The following is a 20,167-nucleotide window of genomic DNA, read 5'->3' on the forward strand; positions in this document are numbered from 1 at the left end:
ATCCACATCTCGGGCTAGAACATCCTCTCCTTAATCAATCGTTCAAGCAACAGTCAGTACTTGGGAAAGCTCCTTGAAGCAGGGAATAAATACTTTAGGGTTGGGGAGGTGTGTGTGTGTGTGTGTGTGTGTGTGTGTGTGTGTGTGTGTGTGTGTGTGTGCCTGCCACACATTAGTCACTTAAATGCTTGTTCAACTGCTCCTCCGAACTGTCTCTAGTGGCCTCTTCCTAGGCCTCAGTCTTCAATCCAACTCACCAGTTAGTTATCAAGTCCATGTGATGTGGAAGGTATGGGATAAGTGCCCAGGATAAAGCTCTGAAAGGGATTTGTGCATTCATCCATTTGGAAATGCCCGTGGGTGATGCACACCTGCTCATCCTGAGCAGCTCTGGGTCAGGGAGGAGGCCGTTCTCTCTTCTTCTTGACCTTGTCAACAGGGTACTAGCAGAGCCAGGTGACCAGCCCATCCTGTCTTGTGTCATACAGTTCTTTAATGTCATTTGGACCCATGTTCTTGAGAGGTCCTCACTGGTTAGGTGGTAGCAGCTGCTCACCCCACCATGAGCCTCTCCATGGCCCTTTGAGTGGTGTTTACACACGGTTGTCCTCCATACCTCAATGACAAACAGCAACACTGGGAGAATGTTGGCCGTTGCTTTCATGGGCCCTTTCTGCCGCTTTTCCTACCTGGGACCCAACTCGTCTGATATATACTGAGGGACAAATGCGTTTGGCATTCTGGGCAACAAATGTTCACCCACTTGGTCTCTCCTTGTGCATGGTTATACCAAGGTCCTCCAAATGATTACAGATCCCTTCCAGGAGGCTCAGCCACGTTTGTGTGGCTGCTTCAAGGGTAGGGTTGTTGTCCGATGGACAAGAGTCCAGTCATCTGTCAGGACAGCTGGCACCTCACCTTTCTCCAGCCAGCAGGCAAATGCCCTCCCTCTACAGCATCCCTCCATCCCAACCATCACTTTCCATCTCTTGCCCAGGGAAGAATAATCAAATCAATTGCCCTGTTACTTCTGGAGAAGGTATAACAGCGGCATCCTGGTTACTTCCCAGACTATTTCCTTACTAGGCCAAAACCCTCCATTATCTGTTATATCCCCCTAATAGAATGTGAGCTCCGCAGGCAGCTAGGTGGTGCAGTGGATAAAGCACTGGCCTTGGATTCAGGAGGACCTGAGTTCAAATCCAACCTCAGACACTTGACACTTAACTAGCTGTGTGACCCTGAGCAAGTCACTTAACCCTCATTGCCCAGCCAAAAAAAAAAAAAAAGAATGTGAGCTCCTTGAGGTCAAGAACTGTCTGGCTTTTGTATTTTTACTTAAAAATACCGTGTGCATAAGAGATTCCTAATAATGCTTATTGGTTTGTCAATAAACATTTATTAAGTGCCTACTATGTGCCAGGCATATGGATAGCTAGGCGGCATAGTGGATAGAGCGCTGGGCCTAGAGACAGAAGGATTTGAGTTCAAATCCGACCTCAGACACTAGCTGTGTGACCCTGGGCAAGTCACTAAATCCTGTTTGCCTCAGTTGTCTTATCTCTGAAATGAGCTGGAGAAGAAAATGGCCAACCACTCCAGTATCTCTGCCAAGAAAACCCCAAAGCGAGTCACAAAGAGTGGGACATGACTGAAAAAAAATGACTAAAGATCAACAAATGTTCCAGGCCCAAGGCTAAGCACTGGGGATACCAATTTTAAAAAGAAAAGAAGACAGTATAATGGGGAAAGGCAATGGGAAGGAACTGGAGAAGAGCAGAGGGGGAGGAGGTGATTTTGGTGGAGTCAAAAACAAGCAGAGCAGCTGGCAGGAAAGGAAGAGTTGAATTCTCTGAAAGGAGACTTTGGGAGGAGTCTTTTAGCTGCCCCCCAGGCCTCCAATCAGAAGGGAGAAGCAACAGACACTAAGGACAGGGGTTGAATACTACAGCTGATCAGCTGTTTAGCAAGAATCTAGATGCAAGGCAGGGATGGGTTAGAATCTTCATTGATGGAGGGGATATGCCTGTGAAGGTCATTAATCCACTGGAGTACTTTTAAGTTTAATAGAATTTTTCGATTAAGAAAACTCCATTTTTTTCTCTGATTGAAGGAAAAAAACTTGTAACAAATCTGCATAGTCAAGAAAAATTTCCATGTGGGCCGTGTCCAAAATCTATGTCTCAATGCACGCCTTGTATCTGCCACCTCTCTGTCAAGAAGGCGGGTAACCCATTTCATCAGGGGTCATTGCTCTGATCAAAGCTCTTATGTGTTTCAGAGTCATTTGTCTTGCCGTGGTTATTATTGTACAACTTAGTCTCCTGGTTCTGCTGACTTCGCTCTGCACCAGTTCCAACAAGTCTTCACTGGCTTCTCTGAAACCATCTCTTCATTTCTTACAACCCACTGCTTCTCCATTACATTCATCCACTGTAACTTGTCTGGCCAATCTGCAGCCGATGGGCATCCCATATATTTCCAGGCCTCTACTATTCCAAAAGCAGCTGCTATAAGTGTGAGGGTTTTTTAATCTTAAAAGTATTTTTTCCAGTCGCATGTAAAGATAGTTTTCAACCTTTGTTTTTATAAGATTTCTAGGTCCAAATTTTTCTCCCTCCCTGAGACAGAAAGCAATCAGATATAGGTTATATATGTGCAATCATATTAAACAAATTTCTACATTAGTCATGTTGCTATAAATGTTTTTACAAATGGATCCTCTTCTGTGTTCTTAAAGCCTGGAGGTGCTCACAAATAGAGCGGTCGACCCAACAGGGACAAATAATCCCCATGAAGTCATTTGCCGATTCATAGCCAAAAGTTAAATGCACCGTGATGGTTTCTGTGCCATTGCTTGTTCAGTTTATTTCCACCAGCAGCTGTAGTAACCCAGATGGTTGGTGTTGTTTTTTTCCTCCATCAGGCTGGAATAATCTATTATTGTCAGGAAAACTACTTCCGGCATGTGCAGAATGCAGCTGCCAAAGGCCTGGAGAAATTCAGTAACGACTCCGTTCTGCAGTTCTTCAAGGCGTATGGACTCCTACGAGAAGGTAACAAATGAGCTCCCCTGCCTGGGCCTGGCTCTTTGGGCACTGGGTAGGCAGTAACAGCCAATACACCATAGAGGACCAAAGTACCAGCAACTGGACAGAAACATGATGTCAAGTCGAGTCAAGTCAGCAAGCATTTATGAAGTGCCAACTATATATCAGGCAGCGTGCTGTGGACTGGGAATACCAAGAAAGGCCAAAAAATCCCTGTCTGTCCTCAAGAAGAACACAGTCTTAACAGGGAAGACCCAGTATAAGTAAGATAATAGGTGCAGACACCTACTTATATGCACACACATAGATAGGATACACTGAACAGGAACAAAATGCAGTAGGAATAGGTGTTTATATTGTGAATATACATATATTTATATACTTTAAATAGTGACAAAAATCACCCCCAGTGCAGAACCATTGCAACCCTGTGGTGGGGGTTGGACTCTACAACCCATTATGACCTTGTCCATAGAGAACATACAAATCGTGCAGATGTCCTGTGCCCCATGTTGCCCCCACCCTAGAGCAATGGGCAGTTATTTTGTCTGGAAAGCCGCCTATGACCCGCCCACAAGAACTGGGTCCTGGCCCCAGTCAGGGGCTGCAATCACACACATGGATAGGCGTGTACCCTCAGCCCTTCCGGAAAGGGGATAGAAGGTGGTCAGCAAGTTACTGGTTACTGTGGAACATCGAGAGGCCCATGAGTGTAAGGAGTTCGAGGTTGCCCCCGCTCCTGCCTCCTGCAGAATGGTCCAGAGGGAGTGGTGAGGCCTAGGATGTCAAGTCATCTGGCCGTGGGCCGCAGCCACTGTCCATGCTCTTCACCAGGTGCTGCCCCAGCCCACCAGTGGCCATTCTGCTGGAGGACTGTGGCTCCCTCCTGTCAAGGGAGGAACAGGAGCAGAGCTGGCAGACGGGTGAGCCAGACAGCTACCCAGCGGAGAGGGAGCAAAGCTAGAAATACTTTGTCACGTTGCTTTTTTGGAAAGAAATACCAGAAAATGTGATTTTCTGTGACATAGCAGGGAATATGATCCATCAGAGCATGTTTACTTAGCACAGGGCCTGGTATATAGCTGGTTGCCTCTCTATGGAAGGCTCAGAGCCACTCATAGACACTGAGCCCAGAGCAGACACTTTTCACTTTTCAAATCTTGCCTGGAAAAGACTCGGGCCTCTTCCCAACCTCGACCAAGAATGTCAAGTAAGTTACATGCAAACGTGGAATTTGCAAAGCAGACCAGTCCTGGTGCTCTCTGTCATTTTTCTGGCAGGGGCTGTAGGAAAACATGCCCCAAATCACTAATAATTAATTAGAGAAATGCAAACTGAAATTATGTGAGGTATCACCTCAGACCTGAAAATGATCAAAAATGACCCCAGGTATGGAAAAGATGAGAGTGGTAGGTGCTGTAGAGACAAGTACACTCATACCCTGTTGGTGGAGCTGCAGGTTGATCCACTTGGAATTAAGTGAGAAAAGTAATTAAGCTGTTCATAGCCTTTGCCCCAACAATTCCACTCCTCAACATATATACCCTAAAGAGGTCGAAAGCAAGTCCAATATGGACCAAAATATTCACAAATATATTCACTTTCATAGTTGCAAATACATAGAAATTAAGTGGGTTTTCATCTCTTGGGGAATAAATGAATAAAAACTGGTACAAGAATAAAATTTAAAATTGTGTAGGAAGAAAAGATGAGTATGAGGAGTTTAGAGAAAGTGGGAAGATTTGTTTGACCAAATACAATAACATGATGAAAAGATGACTGAAGAAGCTGGTTCTCTGAGCAACTGACAAATCAATGAACATCTCTGAGAATCCCTTCTCTCCAGCAGAGAGGTGAGACTAGTTACTCTACTGGTCATACTTTGCTTAATAATTTTCTTTAATGGCCATAAAGGAAGGGTCATTTGGGGCAAAGGTGGCTATATTTAGAAATGATTGCAGGGGCACCCAGGTGGCTCAGTGAATAAAGCACCAGCCCTGGATTCAGGAGGACCTGAGCTCAAATCCGGCCTCGGACACTTGACACTTACTAGCTGTGAGACCCTGGGCAAGTCATTTAACCCCCATTGCCCCGCAAACAAAAAGAAAAAGAAAAAAAGAAAAAAAAATGATTGCAGTAAAAATTAAATTAAAATATAGGAAGATTGCTTGGGCACTGATGTGGAGCAGAGCTTGAAAAGGGCTTATTTTGGGGCAGTAAGACCGATTTTATTAAAACAGGAAAGAGGGGCAGCTAGGTGGCACAGTGGATCGAGCACCGGCCCTGGAGTCAGGAGGACCTGAGTTCAAATCTGGCCTCAGACACTTAACGCTTACTAGCTGTGTGACCCTGGGCAAGTCATTTAACCCCAATTGCCTCACTTAAATTTAAAAAAAAAGCCAGAGGAAAGAATCTTGTGTAGCAGTCAGTCAGCGAGCATTCATTCAGTGTCTGCTGTGTGCCAAGCATTTGGTGTATTGCAGTCTCCTTTGCCTCTCCTTGGTAAGAGAGTTTTAGGCATTCTGGTTTAAAGTCTCCGTGTGAGTGAACGCTCTGCAATCTCTCTGCAGATCACATACAGGATGCAATCGGCGAGCTAGAGGCTCTCAAGAGCCACCCGGATGTGTCCCTGTGCTCCGTGATGGCGCTCATTTATGCCCACAAACGCTGCGAGACCATCGGTAAGTGGGGCCAGACCTGGGAGGCCTGGGTAAAAGCCAAAGGCTCCAGGGAAAGGCCAGGCTGATGCTCACCCAAAATCAGCCAGCTCCGGCCGGACACGTGGTATCCTCTGCCTCTGAAGCTTCCTTGAAGGATTTCTGGGGCCATGATGGGACTGTCGTACTACCCTGCAGCAGCTGTTGGGCACGTTACAGTTATCCCTACAACAACCAGCCCATGAGTTAGGGACTGCAAGCACTGATGAGGAAAGTAAGGCTGTGGGAGTCCCAGGATCCTTCCAACTCTCAATTCCTTTACACCAGGCTGCCCTTCATTATCTATGGTAGTCCACTGATCAGTCAGTCATGTAATCCTGAGAAAATAGTCCCTGCCGGGAAGGGAGGGAGGCAGGGAGGGAGGGAGGAAGGGAGGGAGGGAGGAAGGGAGGAAGGGAGAGAAAGAAACAAGAAAAGAAATAAAGCTGTTTGGGTCTGCTCTCTGTCTGGTGGAGGGCGGCATGTTTCATTATCATGCTTTGTTATCATGGTTGGCACTGTGTTCAATAGAGTCACTAAGGCTTTCAGAGTTGGTGGTCTTTATGATATTGTCATTATTTATTATGTTAATGTATGCTTATGTTGCTCTTCTGGTTCTGCTCACTTTGCATCCGTTCATTCCGTTCTACCCAGGTTTTTCTGAAACCCTCCTGCTCATCATTTCTTACAGCACAGTAGCATTCCATCATAATCATATAGCACGCGTTCAGCCGGTCCCCAACTGATGGGCATCCCCTCTGTTTCCAATTCTTTGCCACCACAAAAAGAGCTACGATAAATATTTTGGGTCCCTTTCCTCTTCCTTTGATCTTCTTTGGGATATTCTTTCCCAGTTCCTGCTGTTCTCATTTTAACTACATTGGTTTTGTTTGTGCAAAAACTTTTATGTCACTAAATTGTCCGTGTTGCCTCCTGTGAACCCCTCTGTCCCATTTGGTTATGATCTCTTCCCCATCCATAGATGGGAGGAGTAATGTCTTCTGTGCTTCTCGTTTATGATGCCAACTTTTATGTCTGAATCATGGACCCATTTGGAGCTTATCTTGGCATATGTTGTGAGACGTTTGTCTAGATCTAGTTTCTGCCAAACCATTTCCTAGTTTTTGTTGAATAGTGCATGCTTTCCCCAATGGCTGGGACCTTCGAGTTTACCAAACACGGGATCACTGTGTTCTTTTGCTTCCGTGCGCTGCATATCTAATCTGTTCCAGTAGTCAGCCTCTCTCTTTCTTACCCAGAACCAAATGATCTTGACAGTTAAGGCTTTATGGGATAGTTTGAGATCAGGTAGCACTAGGTCCTCTTCTCATTTTTCCCATGATTTCCTTAATATTCTTGACCTTTTGTTCCTCCAGGTGAATTTTGTTATGATTTTTCTAGCTCTACAAAGCTTTCCTGTGGTAGTCTGGCACTGAATGAGTAAATTAATATAGACCACGCTGTCATTTGTGTCACGTTGCTACGCTCACCCATAAGCAATCGATAGTTCTCCCTTTGGATCTGCCTTTACCTGTGCAGAGTGTCTTGTGATTGTGCTCAGATAGTTCTTCCATGTTTCTCATTGGTGAACTCCTAAAGATTCTATACTGCCTGTGGAGATTTTAAATGGAATTTCTCTTTCTCTTTCTTCCTGCTGGGTTCTGTTGGTCATGCCCAGAAATGCGGATGCTCCGTGAGGGTTCACTTTACATCCCGCAGCTATGCCAAAGTTATTCGTAGTTTCCATTAGGTTTTCATTTGAATCTCTTCGGCTCCCTAAGTATACCACCGCATCATCTGCAGAAAGTGAGGCTTTGCTTCCCTGCTACCTGTGCTTAGCTAGCGTCTCTTCCTCCCCTCTGTCCTGCGGAGTCTCTCTCTCCCAGCAGCTCAGGTCACTTTCGGCAGCTACCCTTCATCCCTCCTTCCACCCACAGCTGTTTGCGCCCTCCCTCCCAAACTCCTTTGTCCTTACCTTTGTTGTCATTGTTGAGTCGTTGCAGTCGTGTCTGATTCTTCATGACCCCGTTTGGGGCCTTGGCAAAGACAGTGGAGTGGTTTACCATTTTCTTCTCCAACCCATTTCACAGATGAGGAAACTGAGGCAAGCAAGCTTAAGTGACTTGCCCAGTCACACAGTAAGTGTCTGAGGCTGGATTCGAACTTTGGTCTTCCTTACTCCAGGCACTCTATCTACTGCACCACCTAGCAGCCCCTACCTGGCACATAGTAGGTGTTTAATAAATGCTCGTTGATTGATTGATTGATTGACTGACCTAATTAGAGCTGTTAGGGATGGGGGCTGTATATTTCAGAAGAGACCAAGTATCTCTTCTGTGGGTGGACTATCTTTTTTTTTTTTTTTTTTTTGGTGAGGCAATTGGGGTTAAGTGGCTTGCCCAGGGTCACACAGCTAGTAAGTGTTAAGTGTATGAGGCTGGATTTGAACTCAGGTCCTTCTGAATCCAGGGCCAGTGCTCTATCCACTGCGCCACCTAGCTGCCCCCTTGTGGGTGGACTATCAGAGAGAGATCATGCCCTCCCTGAAGCTCAACTCCCTTCTCAGAGCCTCCAGGCTCTGATGGGATCCTCCGAGGACCAAGGAGCTCACTACCTACCTAACCCCTACCCCTTCCTGGGCTTTCCTTGTCAGGGGCCCTGCCCTCCACTGAACCTTCCTCTAATGATTGATTTCTCATCTGAGACCTTCAGTGGAGGGGCCCCCACGAGGAGGGGGGAGAGAGAAGATTTGGCTTCTTCCTCAGACTGGGGATTGCCTGTCAGGTCCTGCGGCTGTCCCTCTCCTGCCCTGCGGCCTTCGCCACCTCGGGCACAGCCGCGGTCCATTCTGCTTGGTGGGTGTTTCTCTACTGCACGGTGCCCAGAGGGCCTCCCTCCACCACCTCCCAACCCCAGCAGGGCAGGCGGGCCTTTGTGTGTCCCCCCTCGGCCCCAAGCCCCGGCTGGGGGAGAAAAGAGGGCAGAGGTTTGGCTGTCACATAAGAAGCCATAAACATTCTCATTGATCACTATCTAGAGAGACCTCACCGGACGCTCCATCTCCATTTGGGCCCAAACCCAGACCTTTATAAGGTCTGGACTCAAACCCCGGCTCTGTGTGACCCTGAGCCAGTCACTTCACTTTACCTCTAAAATAAAGGGGGGAGGGAAGGGAAAATGCCCTTAAGTACCTGCCATGTGCCGGGCTCTGTGCAAAGTGCCCCGCACATAGTATTTTATCCTTTCAACGGCCCTATGAGGTCGATGCTGTTGTTAACCTCATTTTGCAGATGAGGAAACTGAGGTACACAGAGGTGATGTGACTTGCCCAGGATCATAGGGCTAGTCAGTGTCAAAGGCAGATTTGAATTCAGGTCTCCCGGACTCCAAACCCAAACTCTGACACCAGCTGACCCCCTGCCTGACCCAGTAAAGGAATAGACAGGTGATTGCGACGGTCCCTTCCAGAGCTAACTTGTGATGCTGAGAGGTCTTCAGAGGAAGCCAGATACGCGGTAAAAGCTGACTTAACCAGGCTTGTGAAACTTTTGTGAAAATCTGCCTTTGCGGGGGCAGCCAAGTGGCGCAGTGGATAGAGCACCGGCCCTGGAGTCAGGAGGACCTGAGTTCAAATCCAGCCTCAGACACTTCCTAACTATGTGACCCTGGGCAAGTCACTTAACCCTCATTGCCTCGCAAAAAAAAAAAAAAAAAAATCTGCCTTTGTGGGAGGCAGAGAGGGGGAAGGGGAGGCAACGAGGCCCCTCAGAACTCGAGTGTCCACCCAACAGTCCTTCACTCCAACTTGCCCAAGGGAGGATCCAGTGACATAGAGAGAGGTGGGATTCCACTTCTGTCCTCAGGGCTTTTCCAGGCTGGAGGGGAAGCAATGTGTGCACAATAACCCACTTCAGCTAGTACTTACTGACCACTTACTGTCAGGATGGGAAGGTGTTCCAACTCCGCTTACAAACTAATCCACTTGGGAAGCAGGGGCTTCAGTGGAAGGAGCCTAGATTTGGGGTCAGAGGGCCTGCCGTGTGTCCTTGGGCAAGTCTCTGCTTTGCCGGGCATGGGCTTGGCCCTGGTGACCTCTGAGGTCCCTCCAGTGCCCAGGTCTATGATGCCAAGGGGCAGGGGCCCATATGCCCACATGACTACTGCAGAGGAGGAGGCGATAAGGGAAGGAAGGCATCCAAGGAAAGTATCTTGAAAAATGTGTGTGAGAGAGAGATCATTTTCACATGTGGGTAAGAGCGGGGCATCCAGGCAGCTTCATGGATGACAATGTGGAGGGGGTCACCTGGCAGAAATGGGGCACAAGGATGATGAAAAGAGAGGATGGTGGATGGGCCCGTTTCACCACAACCAAGCAAGCACCAAGACGGGGAATGAGACCAAGGCATAAGTCTGACCACGGAGGGCCTGGAAGGGTTAGCCCACGGAGTCTGTGATGGAGCCCACGGGCCTCCTCCCAAACCTTCCCTCCCAACTGAGATCTATTCGGGCCTCTTCTCCTCTCAGCGCCCTGGACTTCAGGCACCTGCAACACTTCCAACTCCCCCAGCCACACCAGGTCTGCCCGGTCAGCCTCTCCATCCTCTCTCCCATCTGGCCCCAGCCACAGGAGCTCAGGCCCTCGTCAGCTGTGGCCTAGAAGATGTAACCTTCCCCCCCGGGGTCTTCCTGCTCTAGCCAGGCTCCTCCACCTGAGTAATCAGGACCCACCCTGATCATCCTGCTTCACTCCCCATGGATTGGCCCTCCAAGGGCTGACTCCTTCCTGCCCTCCCATCTTCCTCTTGCTCTAACCCCCTTCACATCTTCTGTGTTGCAGACCAGCTTGTGCTGTGTCTTCCTTCCCCGGGCTGTGTCTGTCCCCCATTGCCTGGAGCGGTCTCCTCTCCGTCCTGTTCAAACCCACACCTTCTATGATTCCCCAAGAATAGATCACTCTATCTTCATGTTTCCTCACTCCTCCGCCAGGGCTGGGCCTGGGCCCATCTTGGTATCCCCATGCCTCGTGCCCACTGTAGCCACTTCATTAACCTTGGTCAGCTTGGATTGGATCGGAGCAGGGACAGCCTGGAGGCAAGCTAGGCTTTCCAAGAGTCCACATGAGCAGCGAGGGCACCTTCACGTAAGGGAAGACAAGCAAACGGTGGTGAGAGGGGAAGGAGGGAAGAGACCAACTGCAAGAGCCATTCTGGAATCAGATCTGAGAGCGAGGAGTAACTGTTTGAATAAAAGATGAGGGGTCACAGCTTCGACGGGACCAGCAAGAAACCTTGAGTTCAAAGACCGCTGGTCCCACGGCAGAGAGCCTGGTGTTACTGCTGTATCCTCCATGGCTAAAGGGATAGAGAGCTGGACTTGGAACCACCGGAACCTGGTTTCGGGTCGCTTCTCTGGCTCACCCTGACCATGTGACCCTGGGCAAGTCACTTCCCTTCCCAGGACTTTGCAAAGCTCTCTAAGGCTATTGATGGAGGGCTTCCTCCTCTGGGAGTTCCGTGTGCCAGTGAAATCACTGCTCTGGCCCCTGTCCCTTCTTGCCTCCTGCTCTTCTGTCACTCAGAGGAGGCAAGCAGCCTCTTTGGAGATGGCTCAGCTGCCTGTGGAATGAAGCAGGAACAGAGGAGGAGCAAAGACCCAAAACCAGAGGAGCCCATGTTCCCTGGAGCTGAGAATAAACTTGGGCCTGGGGCGGGCAGAGTCCTCACATTTGGTGCCAGCAGCTTCCCTTCCAGATCTGTCCTCTGAAGACACATAAGGTTACAGTTCAGACAAGACAGGCTGTGTGGAGAGGCAGCAGGCCCAGTAGAGAGAACTGACCTCAACGTAAACGTGCTGGTCTTGCCTAAGCCGGTCATCTCCTCTTAGGGCCCCAGACAATTCTCACAGACTGAGTTGTAGGGAAGGTGTTCACCTGCATTAGGAGAGGAGGAAGGTGTTCACCTGCATTAGGAGAGGAGGGTCCTCACCAGGAGCTCCAAAGATGGATAAAATCACCATCTAGTTTTTTATTTTATTTATTGGGGTTGGGGGGGCAGCAGTGGGGTTCAGTGACTTGCCCAGGGTCACACAGCTAGTCCGTGTCTGAGATCAGATTTAAATTAGGGTCTTCCTGACAACAGCCCATAGGGCACCAGGCCGCCCAGCTGTCCCACCATCGTGGTGGTGGTGGTTTTTAAATAAAGGTTTCCTTAGGCTCCCAGGCTAGAACAGGGTCATGCCCCATCCTAACCCTTCCTCAATCCGGCTTTCTCACTGGGATGCAGATCGGGAGGCTATTTCAGAACTAGAAAATTGTCTCAAGGAAACCCGGAAGTCCGCAGGTGTGAATGCCTTGTATTACGCGGGGATGTTTCTCTGGCTGATGGGCAAAAACGACAAAGCCAAGGAATACGTGGACAGAATGCTGAAAGTGTCCAGCGGATCCAGAGAGGTGAGGCTGGGCGTTCAGAGGGGCTCCTTCTTTCAGACCCGGGGGGGGGGGGGAAGGGAGAGATTTCAGTCAGAACAGAACACGCTGCACGGAAGGGGACCCGAGCACCAAGGACAGCATCCTCCATCACGGAGGACCCGAGTGGGAATGCACAAGTGAGCAGGCTGGGGTGGAGCCGGCCTCACTGGGCTCCAGATTTAAAAGGCGAGCTTGGCCATAAGTGACACCCCCCAGTGAAGCTCTCAGTGGGGCATTTGAGGGGCCAGTGCCCATGGCGGGGACCAGAGGACTTCCTGGTGCCCTTCACATCCAACCACCTAGGCAGCTCCCCGCTCGCCCCTACACAGAGCCAGCCGGAAGCCATGCAGAGACCTAGCAGAGCTGGGGTGTGAGCTCTCTGAAGGCCCCCCCCCCCATTTCCCTCTTCCAGGGCTATGTGCTCCGAGGCTGGGTGGACTTCACGTCTGACAAACAGCACACCATCAAGAAGTCCATCAAGTACTTCGATCAAGGGATTCGTGACACCAAGGATGTGTTGGGCCTGATGGGGAAGGTAGGGAACGCGGTCAGAATGCCTGGGTGTCAGCCTTTGGCCCCTCGCTCTCAGCAGGCCCTCACCTCCTAGGCCTCTATTCCCTCCTGTGCAAAAAGAAGCCCTAAGGAGCTCTTGCCTTCGGGTCCCCCGGCTCCCCGTCCAGAACCGACCACCTTCCCCAGAGGAGATCCGGGGCCTTGGAATGCCCCAGGGCTGGTGGGTCCCCCCTGGGGGGACGGTGTGTGGGCTCGGGCTTGCAGTTCCCTGGCAGCCGTGCCCTGGAGGCCCCCGGGCCCTGCTGTGGTGGCGGAGCCAGATCCCAGAGGGAGCCGTCACCAGGCAGCAGAGCTGGGAGGAAGCCCCCGGGGCTGGCTCACAGCCCAGCTGTCCTGGGCAGATCCTCCTTAAGGGAGCAGCACCAGACCACGGTGTCCCCTCCGCAGATTTCCTCTTAGCTCGGCGGAAGTGGGCCTGGGCTAAGCGGTCTCTCTGACCTTTCCTCGACAGGCAAACTACTTCATGATGCAGCAGAATTACTCGGGGGCCCTGGAAGTTGTGAATCAAATAACCGTCACGTTCCTCAACTTCATCCCCGCATTTATCCTGAAGATGAGACTCTTCCTGGCCCAGCAAGACTGGGAGCAAACAGTTGAAACGGGGCACCGGTAAGGGAGCGGGTCACAAGGAGCCCTTGTTTGGGGACGCGGAGTCGGCAAAGCGGCAGGAGGGAAAGAGCGCTCCCAGGCCCCTCCTGGGCATCTCTCCTCCCGGGGGTGCCTCGAGGGGCCGGCCTTAGAGCGTTCTGGGGCCTCGGTCGTTTCTCCCTCTTACCCGCCAATACAATGATAAGCAGATAGAAAGGAAGAGAGGAGGCGGTTCCTGTCCTCCATGAGTTTACATTCTGGGGGGAAGAGACTGGCCTCTTACAGGAGCGGCCTCGAATTCCTCCAGCCCCACCCACCTCCCTTTCCAGCCCTCCCGTGGGCGTGGCAGGAGTGGCAAGGTCCGCAGCCTATCCGCCCCTACCACGACTCTCTCCGCAGCCCTCCGGGCCCGCCCACACCCTGATCCGTGGACTGGAAATACTTTGAAAACGCTTTTCAAAGAACAACAAAGAACTGCAGCTAGATGGCACAGTGGATAGAGCACCGGCCCTGGAGTCAGGAGGACCTGAGTTCAAATCCAGCCTCAGACACTTAACACTTACTAGCTGTGTGACCCTGGGCCAGTCACTTAACCCTCATTGCCCCGCAAAAACAAAACAAAACAAACAAATTTAAGTTTCACAGACAGCCTTTCTCCCTTCCCATTCACTCAATTCTGCCAAGGCAGTAAGTTTGTGACCATGTTGGGAGTCCCATTCCTTCTCCTTCCTTTCACCCCTCAGTTCCTCGTGTACCTCTGAGGTCCTCAGTATACCCGAGCTGTGTCTTCAGCAGAGTATGGGGGATGGAGAGTCTTGGGCCCGGGGTCCATCCAGGGAGTGCCAGGGAAACTTAGAAAGGACCCAGTTCCTTGGCATTTGGAGGGTCAGACACCACGTGAGGACCAAGCCCAGTGCAGGCCCGTGGTGCTTTGGAGGAGAGACCCCACTGTGCCTTCCAAACCCCGCTGAGAGGACGTGCAGAGCTGGGTCGGCTGCACCACAGTCCTGAGAATCAGCCTTCAGGGGTGAGGTGAAGAAGTGTTCTGTTCACTGGAATTCAGCATTCTCTGATTAAATCGGAAAAACACTTTGGGGCCGGCCCTGTGGCTCATGTCAGCAGCACAAAGAACTCCTCTGGGGAGCAGGCTGGTACCTGCCCAGCGACCCAGAGTCACAGAGAGTCTGCCTAAACAGTGACAGGTTCAGTGATGAGCCCGGGACCCACATCTTCTGTGCCAAAGGCCAGCTCTCCAGTTACTATATCATGCTATTTCTCTTATTGCAAACAGAACTTAAGAAAAGCTCAATTATTTTGCTCAATATAATCAAAGACATTTTTGTGACTAAGTGGCACAATGGTTAGAGCATTGGACCTGGAGTCAGGAAGACCTGAGTTCAGATCCAGACCTAGACACTTACTAGCTGTATGACCTTGGGCAAGTCATTTAACCTCTGTGTGCCTCAGTTTCCTCAGCTGTAAAGTGTAAAATGCTGTTATTAGCACTTTGCAGTGTTGTTGTGAGGACCAAATAAGATAATAATTGTAAAGGGTTTTGCAAACCATAAATCATTAGCCAGATACTAGCTATTAGCATGAGAATAACAGCCAACATTCCTTTAAGTAAGATATTATTACTCCTCTAATTTGAGCCTCACGACAACCCTGTGAGCTAAGTATTCCAGGCATCATCTCCAACTTACGAAGTCAAGTGACTTGCCCAGGGTCACACAGCTGGCTTCTCCTGACTCCGAGTTCAGTGATCTTTCCACTTCACCAAGGGGCCCCATAGACTCCATCTGATATTTGGGTATAATTGAGTACTTAGGCCAGTGGTCTTTAACCTGGTGCCTCTGGGCCCCCAAAGGTTTTGTGAAGATATTTCAGGGGTTCATGAACTTAGATGGAGGGGGAAATGGCCACCAGCCCATCCCTGAAGCTTGGCATGTCCTTTACCTATGAATGTAGGAAGAAAACAGAAATCTGAGGAGGGGTCTCGGGGCTTTGCCAGCCTCCCAGAGGGACCCACAACACAAAAACGTAACGTGCAGTTTTTTGTCCAGCTGGGAGGGCCCGACGCAGAGCATTCCCATGATTTGAGGAAATCGCCCTGCCCCACTGGCTGTTGACACCTCTTAGAGCAGCAGACCGGCGGGGGAAGGTCAATCAGCCACCTGGCTTGTCCAGCCACACTTCACTTGGAGAAATTCCCATTTCAGAATCTTAGAAAAGGATGAAAACAACATCGATGCCCGTCAGGTCCTGGCTGTGCACGAGTTTGCAAGGGAAGGAGACGTCAACGAGGTGAGTTCTCCGGCAGAGTAAGAAGTGCCGTTAGTCATTCATTGGCCACTTGCAGGACGAGCGATTCTGACCAAACTCCCAGGCTCTTAGCCAGCCGCCGCTTCAGGGTGCCAGGGCCTTATCCCATCTGCCTTTCCCTACACTCAGTGCTGCTTCAACGGGGCTGATTCCAACCATGTGGCGGACATGAGAGCCCTTGAGCAGGTCCCTTCAAGGCCCCATGTCATGTGTAAAATGAGAGGCTTAGCGGACCTCCCAAGCTCCTGCTTAGTGTCCCCGCCCCCATCCTGTTAAATGAGCCATCAGCCATTGGGCTGTCAGGGACAGGGGGGTCCACAGACCTCCCAGGCTAGGAGATCTCTAAAGGGAAGTCACAATCTCACCAACACACACTGTAGGGACACCGCAGCCTAAGACTAATGATGGCTAACACCTCGATGCTGCTTACCCCATGCCAGGCTCTGCACCCAGCTCCCCACTTCACAGTTGAGGGGACTGAGGCAAACAAAGGCAAAGCCACCCGGTCCCTTTGAGAGGCATGGGCTCCCCTTCCCTGGAGGCTGGATGGTCACTTGTCACTGCAGGAGGAAGGACTGTGGGCCGCTGGGTTGGACTAGATGCTGCCTGAAGTTCCCTCCAGCTCTCAAGGCTCTGAGAGCCCTCCTTTCAGGGCCGTGTGTCTTGGGGGCATCTCCCTGCTAGGCAGGCCCCTTTCACAGATGATCCGGCCCCTCGCCCCCTCCCCAGACCCCAAGCTCTAGCGCTACAGGGCACACGTTAGAGCCTTGGGTGGGGGCTTCCTCACTGGCAAAATATAGGAGTTGGGCAAGAAGCGGCCCCTAAGTGTGACCCCAAATGGAGTCACAGAGCATCAGACACAACTGAACCGCAACTATGACAATGACAAGTGTTTTCTCCATCATTCCTCTATCGGGCAGCGTCTTCTGCTGGGCAGGCCATAATGTCCCTCTCTTTGAGAAGCAGCCTCCTCGCTATGGGAGTGTCAGGCACACCAGTTATTTCCTTTTCCCCCAAGGGGCACCGGCTAGGATCGAACAGGCAGTTCGACAAGGCAAGATTTGAACCCAGGTTTTCTGACTCATCCACCAAGCTGTGCGGCCTCACAAAGGGTGGATGCCACAGTCTTTTGCCTCTTTTCGTGGTGCCTGGTATATAGCAGGTGCTTAACAAATGCTTATTGGCTGATGAAGCACAATCCACCCAAATACAATGAATCACACGTGTGGGGTTTCTGTACCTGGTAGGTAGAACAAGATTGAAAACCAGGCTTTCTGTTTGAAAGCGCACAGGCCCGCAGTCAAGGGCAAGACCGGGAGAGGCCTCCGGTGCAGCCCATGCTTTTCTTTCTCTTCCCCACAGGCGATCAATCACGTGAGAAATCTGATCAAGGCTCTGGAGACCAAGGAGCCCCAGAACCCCAGCCTCCACCTCAAGAAAGTCATCGTCATCAGTCGTTTGGTGAGCGGGCGTCTCTCCCTTTGCAGAGAGAATGCCCCCCTCCTCCTTCGCCTCTGCCAAGCTCAGCCCAGGACACCCCTCCCCAGGCTTGACTCTTCCCTTAGAGCCCCCCTCATCCCAAGAACCCTCTTTTTTTTTTAAACATATAAGGTATTTTATTTTTTCCGTTACATGTAAAGATAGTTCTCAACTTTTGTTTATACAAGCTTTACAATTTCAGATTTTTCTCCCTCCCTCCCCTCCCTCCCCCCCTCCCCTAGACAGCAGGTAATCTGATATAGGTTATATCTATATATCTATATACATATACATATACACAGACATATATATACACATAACATTAATCCTATTTCTGCATTATTCCTGTTATAAGAGAAAAAATTAGAGCAGTAATGCAAAACCTCAAAATAGAAAAAAAACACAACAGCACCAAAAGCAAAAGAAATAGTATGGTTCAATCAGCATCTATACTCCACAGTTCTTTTTTTTTTTCCTGGATTTGGAGATCCTCTTCCATCACAAGTTCCCTGGAACTCTTCTGTACCATTGCATTGGTGAGAAGAATATAGTCCATCACAGTAGGTCAACACTCAATGTTGATGATACTGTGTACAATGTTCTTCTGGTTCTGCTCATCTCACTCATCATCAGCTCACGCAAGACCCTCCAGGTTTCTCTGAACTCTTCCTGCTCATCATTTCTTACAGCACAATAGTATTCCATTGTATTCCTATACCACAACTTGTCCAGCCATTCCCCAATGGATGGGCACCCCCTCAACTTCCAATTCCTTGCCACCACGTAAAGAGAAGCTATAAATATTTTTGTACATGTGGGTCCCTTTCCCCCTTCCATGATTTCTTTGGGAAAAAGACCTAAAAGTGGAATTGCTGGGTCAAAGGGTATGCACAGCCAAGAACCCTCTTGCTCCCACTCGTGTCTGCTCTTACCTCATCTGTCCCTGGAAAAGCATTGCTTCTGCTTCCACACCATGAGCTTCCCAAGACGGGGGGGCTGTGACATCTTTGTGCCCGCTCTGGCACCCGAGTCCAGCGCTAGACACATGGTAACTGCTGGTAGAAGGAATCCTGAGCCATCCAGAGTGGGGAGGGACCTCAGAGGTCACTTGGTCCAAGCCAGTCTCCTCAGTTTAGAGAAGGGGAAACTGAGTCCCAGAGAGGGTCGGTGACTTGCCAACCTCACAGAGGCAGGAAGTAGCCGAGTGGAAATCCAGACCCTGGTCCTTGACCCCTCAGTTTTCCACTAGAAGGCGTTGCCTCATGAATGAATGGCATGTCTTTAAAAAAAAAAAAGATCTCAGGGTTCTTAGTGGGCTGCAAGCTCACTATGAGACGAGCAGGATGTGGCAGCCTGTTACAGTAAGGGGCACCCTGGGCTACACCAAAGGGGCAGAGCTTTCAGGAAGAAGGAGGTGATAGCACAACTCCGTACTGGCCTGGTCTGAGCTCCTCCGGAGGCCTCTGCTCAGCTCTGGGCACTAGGGCCTACAAGGGGTGGGCAGTAGAAGGCCTCAGAGTGCCCAGAAGAGGACAGCCAGTGAAAGGAGCTGGAGGAGACTGGGCACGGGGACAGCTGTCTGGGGAGGGATTAGCCCCCTCCTCTGTGGCCCCCAGGGGGGGGCCAAGGGTGGGAGGGGGTGCAGAGGAGCAAGGCTGAGCCCAGTGTCAGGCAGAAGGGCTGCCACACCCCCTTTGGAGCTCTTCGGCTGGGGCTGGATGACCGTGTGCGGGCCCCTTCCAACCCTGAGGTCCTGGGGTGCTGGGATCCTGAACTGTACCTCGTAACCCCGATCCAGGCAGGCCTTCCCGACAGCCCGATCAATGATCGCTTGGGCCTGACGCTACTCGCTTGTGTCTTTGGCTCCCTGGAATGCCAGGGCCTGGCCAACTGGCAGGGACCCTCAGCGTGATTGGCTCCGGGGGGACCCTGGGGCCGGGTCGGCTCCGGCAGCTCAGGCCAGTGTTGCTTTTCCTTGCAGTGCGGGAAGCACCAGATGATCCTGCAGCAAATCTATAGCTTCATGGAGCGCACCTTCATGGCGGTGCCCTCGGACGCCCAGTTCGCTAACGAGCTGGGCTACCAGCTCATCCTTCAGGACAGAGCGAAGGACGCCTCCCTGTGGTACACGGAAGCCATGAAGCTGGACGAGAGCAGCATCGCAGCCCTGACAGGTGCTGGGGGCGGCGTGGGGAGGGGCGTCGGCCGTCTGACCTGCAGGACCAGATTTAAAATTCGGACAAGCCCAGGGCCAAGAGGACCCCTTTGAAAAGTCATAGATTTTACTGAACTCCTTTGTTTCTGCATGACTTAAATCCCCGCCCTCATCACTGCTCCCTCCCCTTCCCAGAGAGGCTGCAAACTCTGCCAGGACTCTCAGTCACCCCTGACATGAACCCCACACTCACGCACCTCTGCAGAGGAAGTGGGGAGCCTCCTTTTCCTTCATTCCCATAGAACAGAAGGAGCCGGAGGGCCCCAGCCACCGTCATTTCCTTTGTCTTTGGGTTCCTAATACGTGGCCAGGGTGCAGTGAATGCTTGCTGAGGCCTAGCACTGATGGGTCACTAGCCCCATAACACCAGGGCTTTAATGTGGCCTCCCTCAGTCTTGGGTATAACTGGGGGGCCTCCCCTTGGGGCAGGCATTGGGAGCTGACACCGACAGAAAGAAGGAAAGACAAGGCAGGGTGGTCTGTCACTGGGGACTCTTCAGCTCTGGATAACAAAAGGTCCTAAGGGTGCTCACAGTACAGTAGCGGGGGTGCCACCCTGACCTCCTGCTTTTCCTCATACTTTCTATAAGTTTGAAGTGAACTTGACAAAACAAGGAAACTCCCTGTGAGCAGCACTTGTCCAGGCTCCCTGGGGGATTCAGGAAGGACAGTATCTGCTGGTTCAGGGACCCCCGACAGACACACGGGCAGCCTTGTCAGTTGGCCAACAGATGAGTTAAATTGATAGGGTGGGGTGGTTACCTTTGTGTTCTTGGAC

General features: G+C 50.9%; 1 protein-coding gene across 2 annotated transcripts in view; it reads left to right on the top strand.

Moving 5' to 3' along the window:
- Nucleotides 1–20,167, top strand: part of TTC21A (tetratricopeptide repeat domain 21A) — a 40,999-nt gene that overhangs the window by 651 nt on the left and 20,181 nt on the right. For both annotated transcript variants that reach the window (XM_043977947.1, XM_043977938.1), the window contains exons 2-9: nt 2,927–3,056; nt 5,621–5,731; nt 12,028–12,194; nt 12,625–12,747; nt 13,237–13,394; nt 15,593–15,677; nt 17,058–17,156; nt 19,156–19,348. In XM_043977947.1, coding sequence (XP_043833882.1) covers nt 2,927–3,056; nt 5,621–5,731; nt 12,028–12,194; nt 12,625–12,747; nt 13,237–13,394; nt 15,593–15,677; nt 17,058–17,156; nt 19,156–19,348 — 1,066 coding nt within the window. The remainder of the gene's footprint in view (nt 1–2,926; nt 3,057–5,620; nt 5,732–12,027; nt 12,195–12,624; nt 12,748–13,236; nt 13,395–15,592; nt 15,678–17,057; nt 17,157–19,155; nt 19,349–20,167) is intronic.

This window comes from Dromiciops gliroides, chromosome 1 (assembly GCF_019393635.1).
Source record: "Dromiciops gliroides isolate mDroGli1 chromosome 1, mDroGli1.pri, whole genome shotgun sequence".
Taxonomy (NCBI): Eukaryota; Metazoa; Chordata; class Mammalia; order Microbiotheria; family Microbiotheriidae; genus Dromiciops; species Dromiciops gliroides.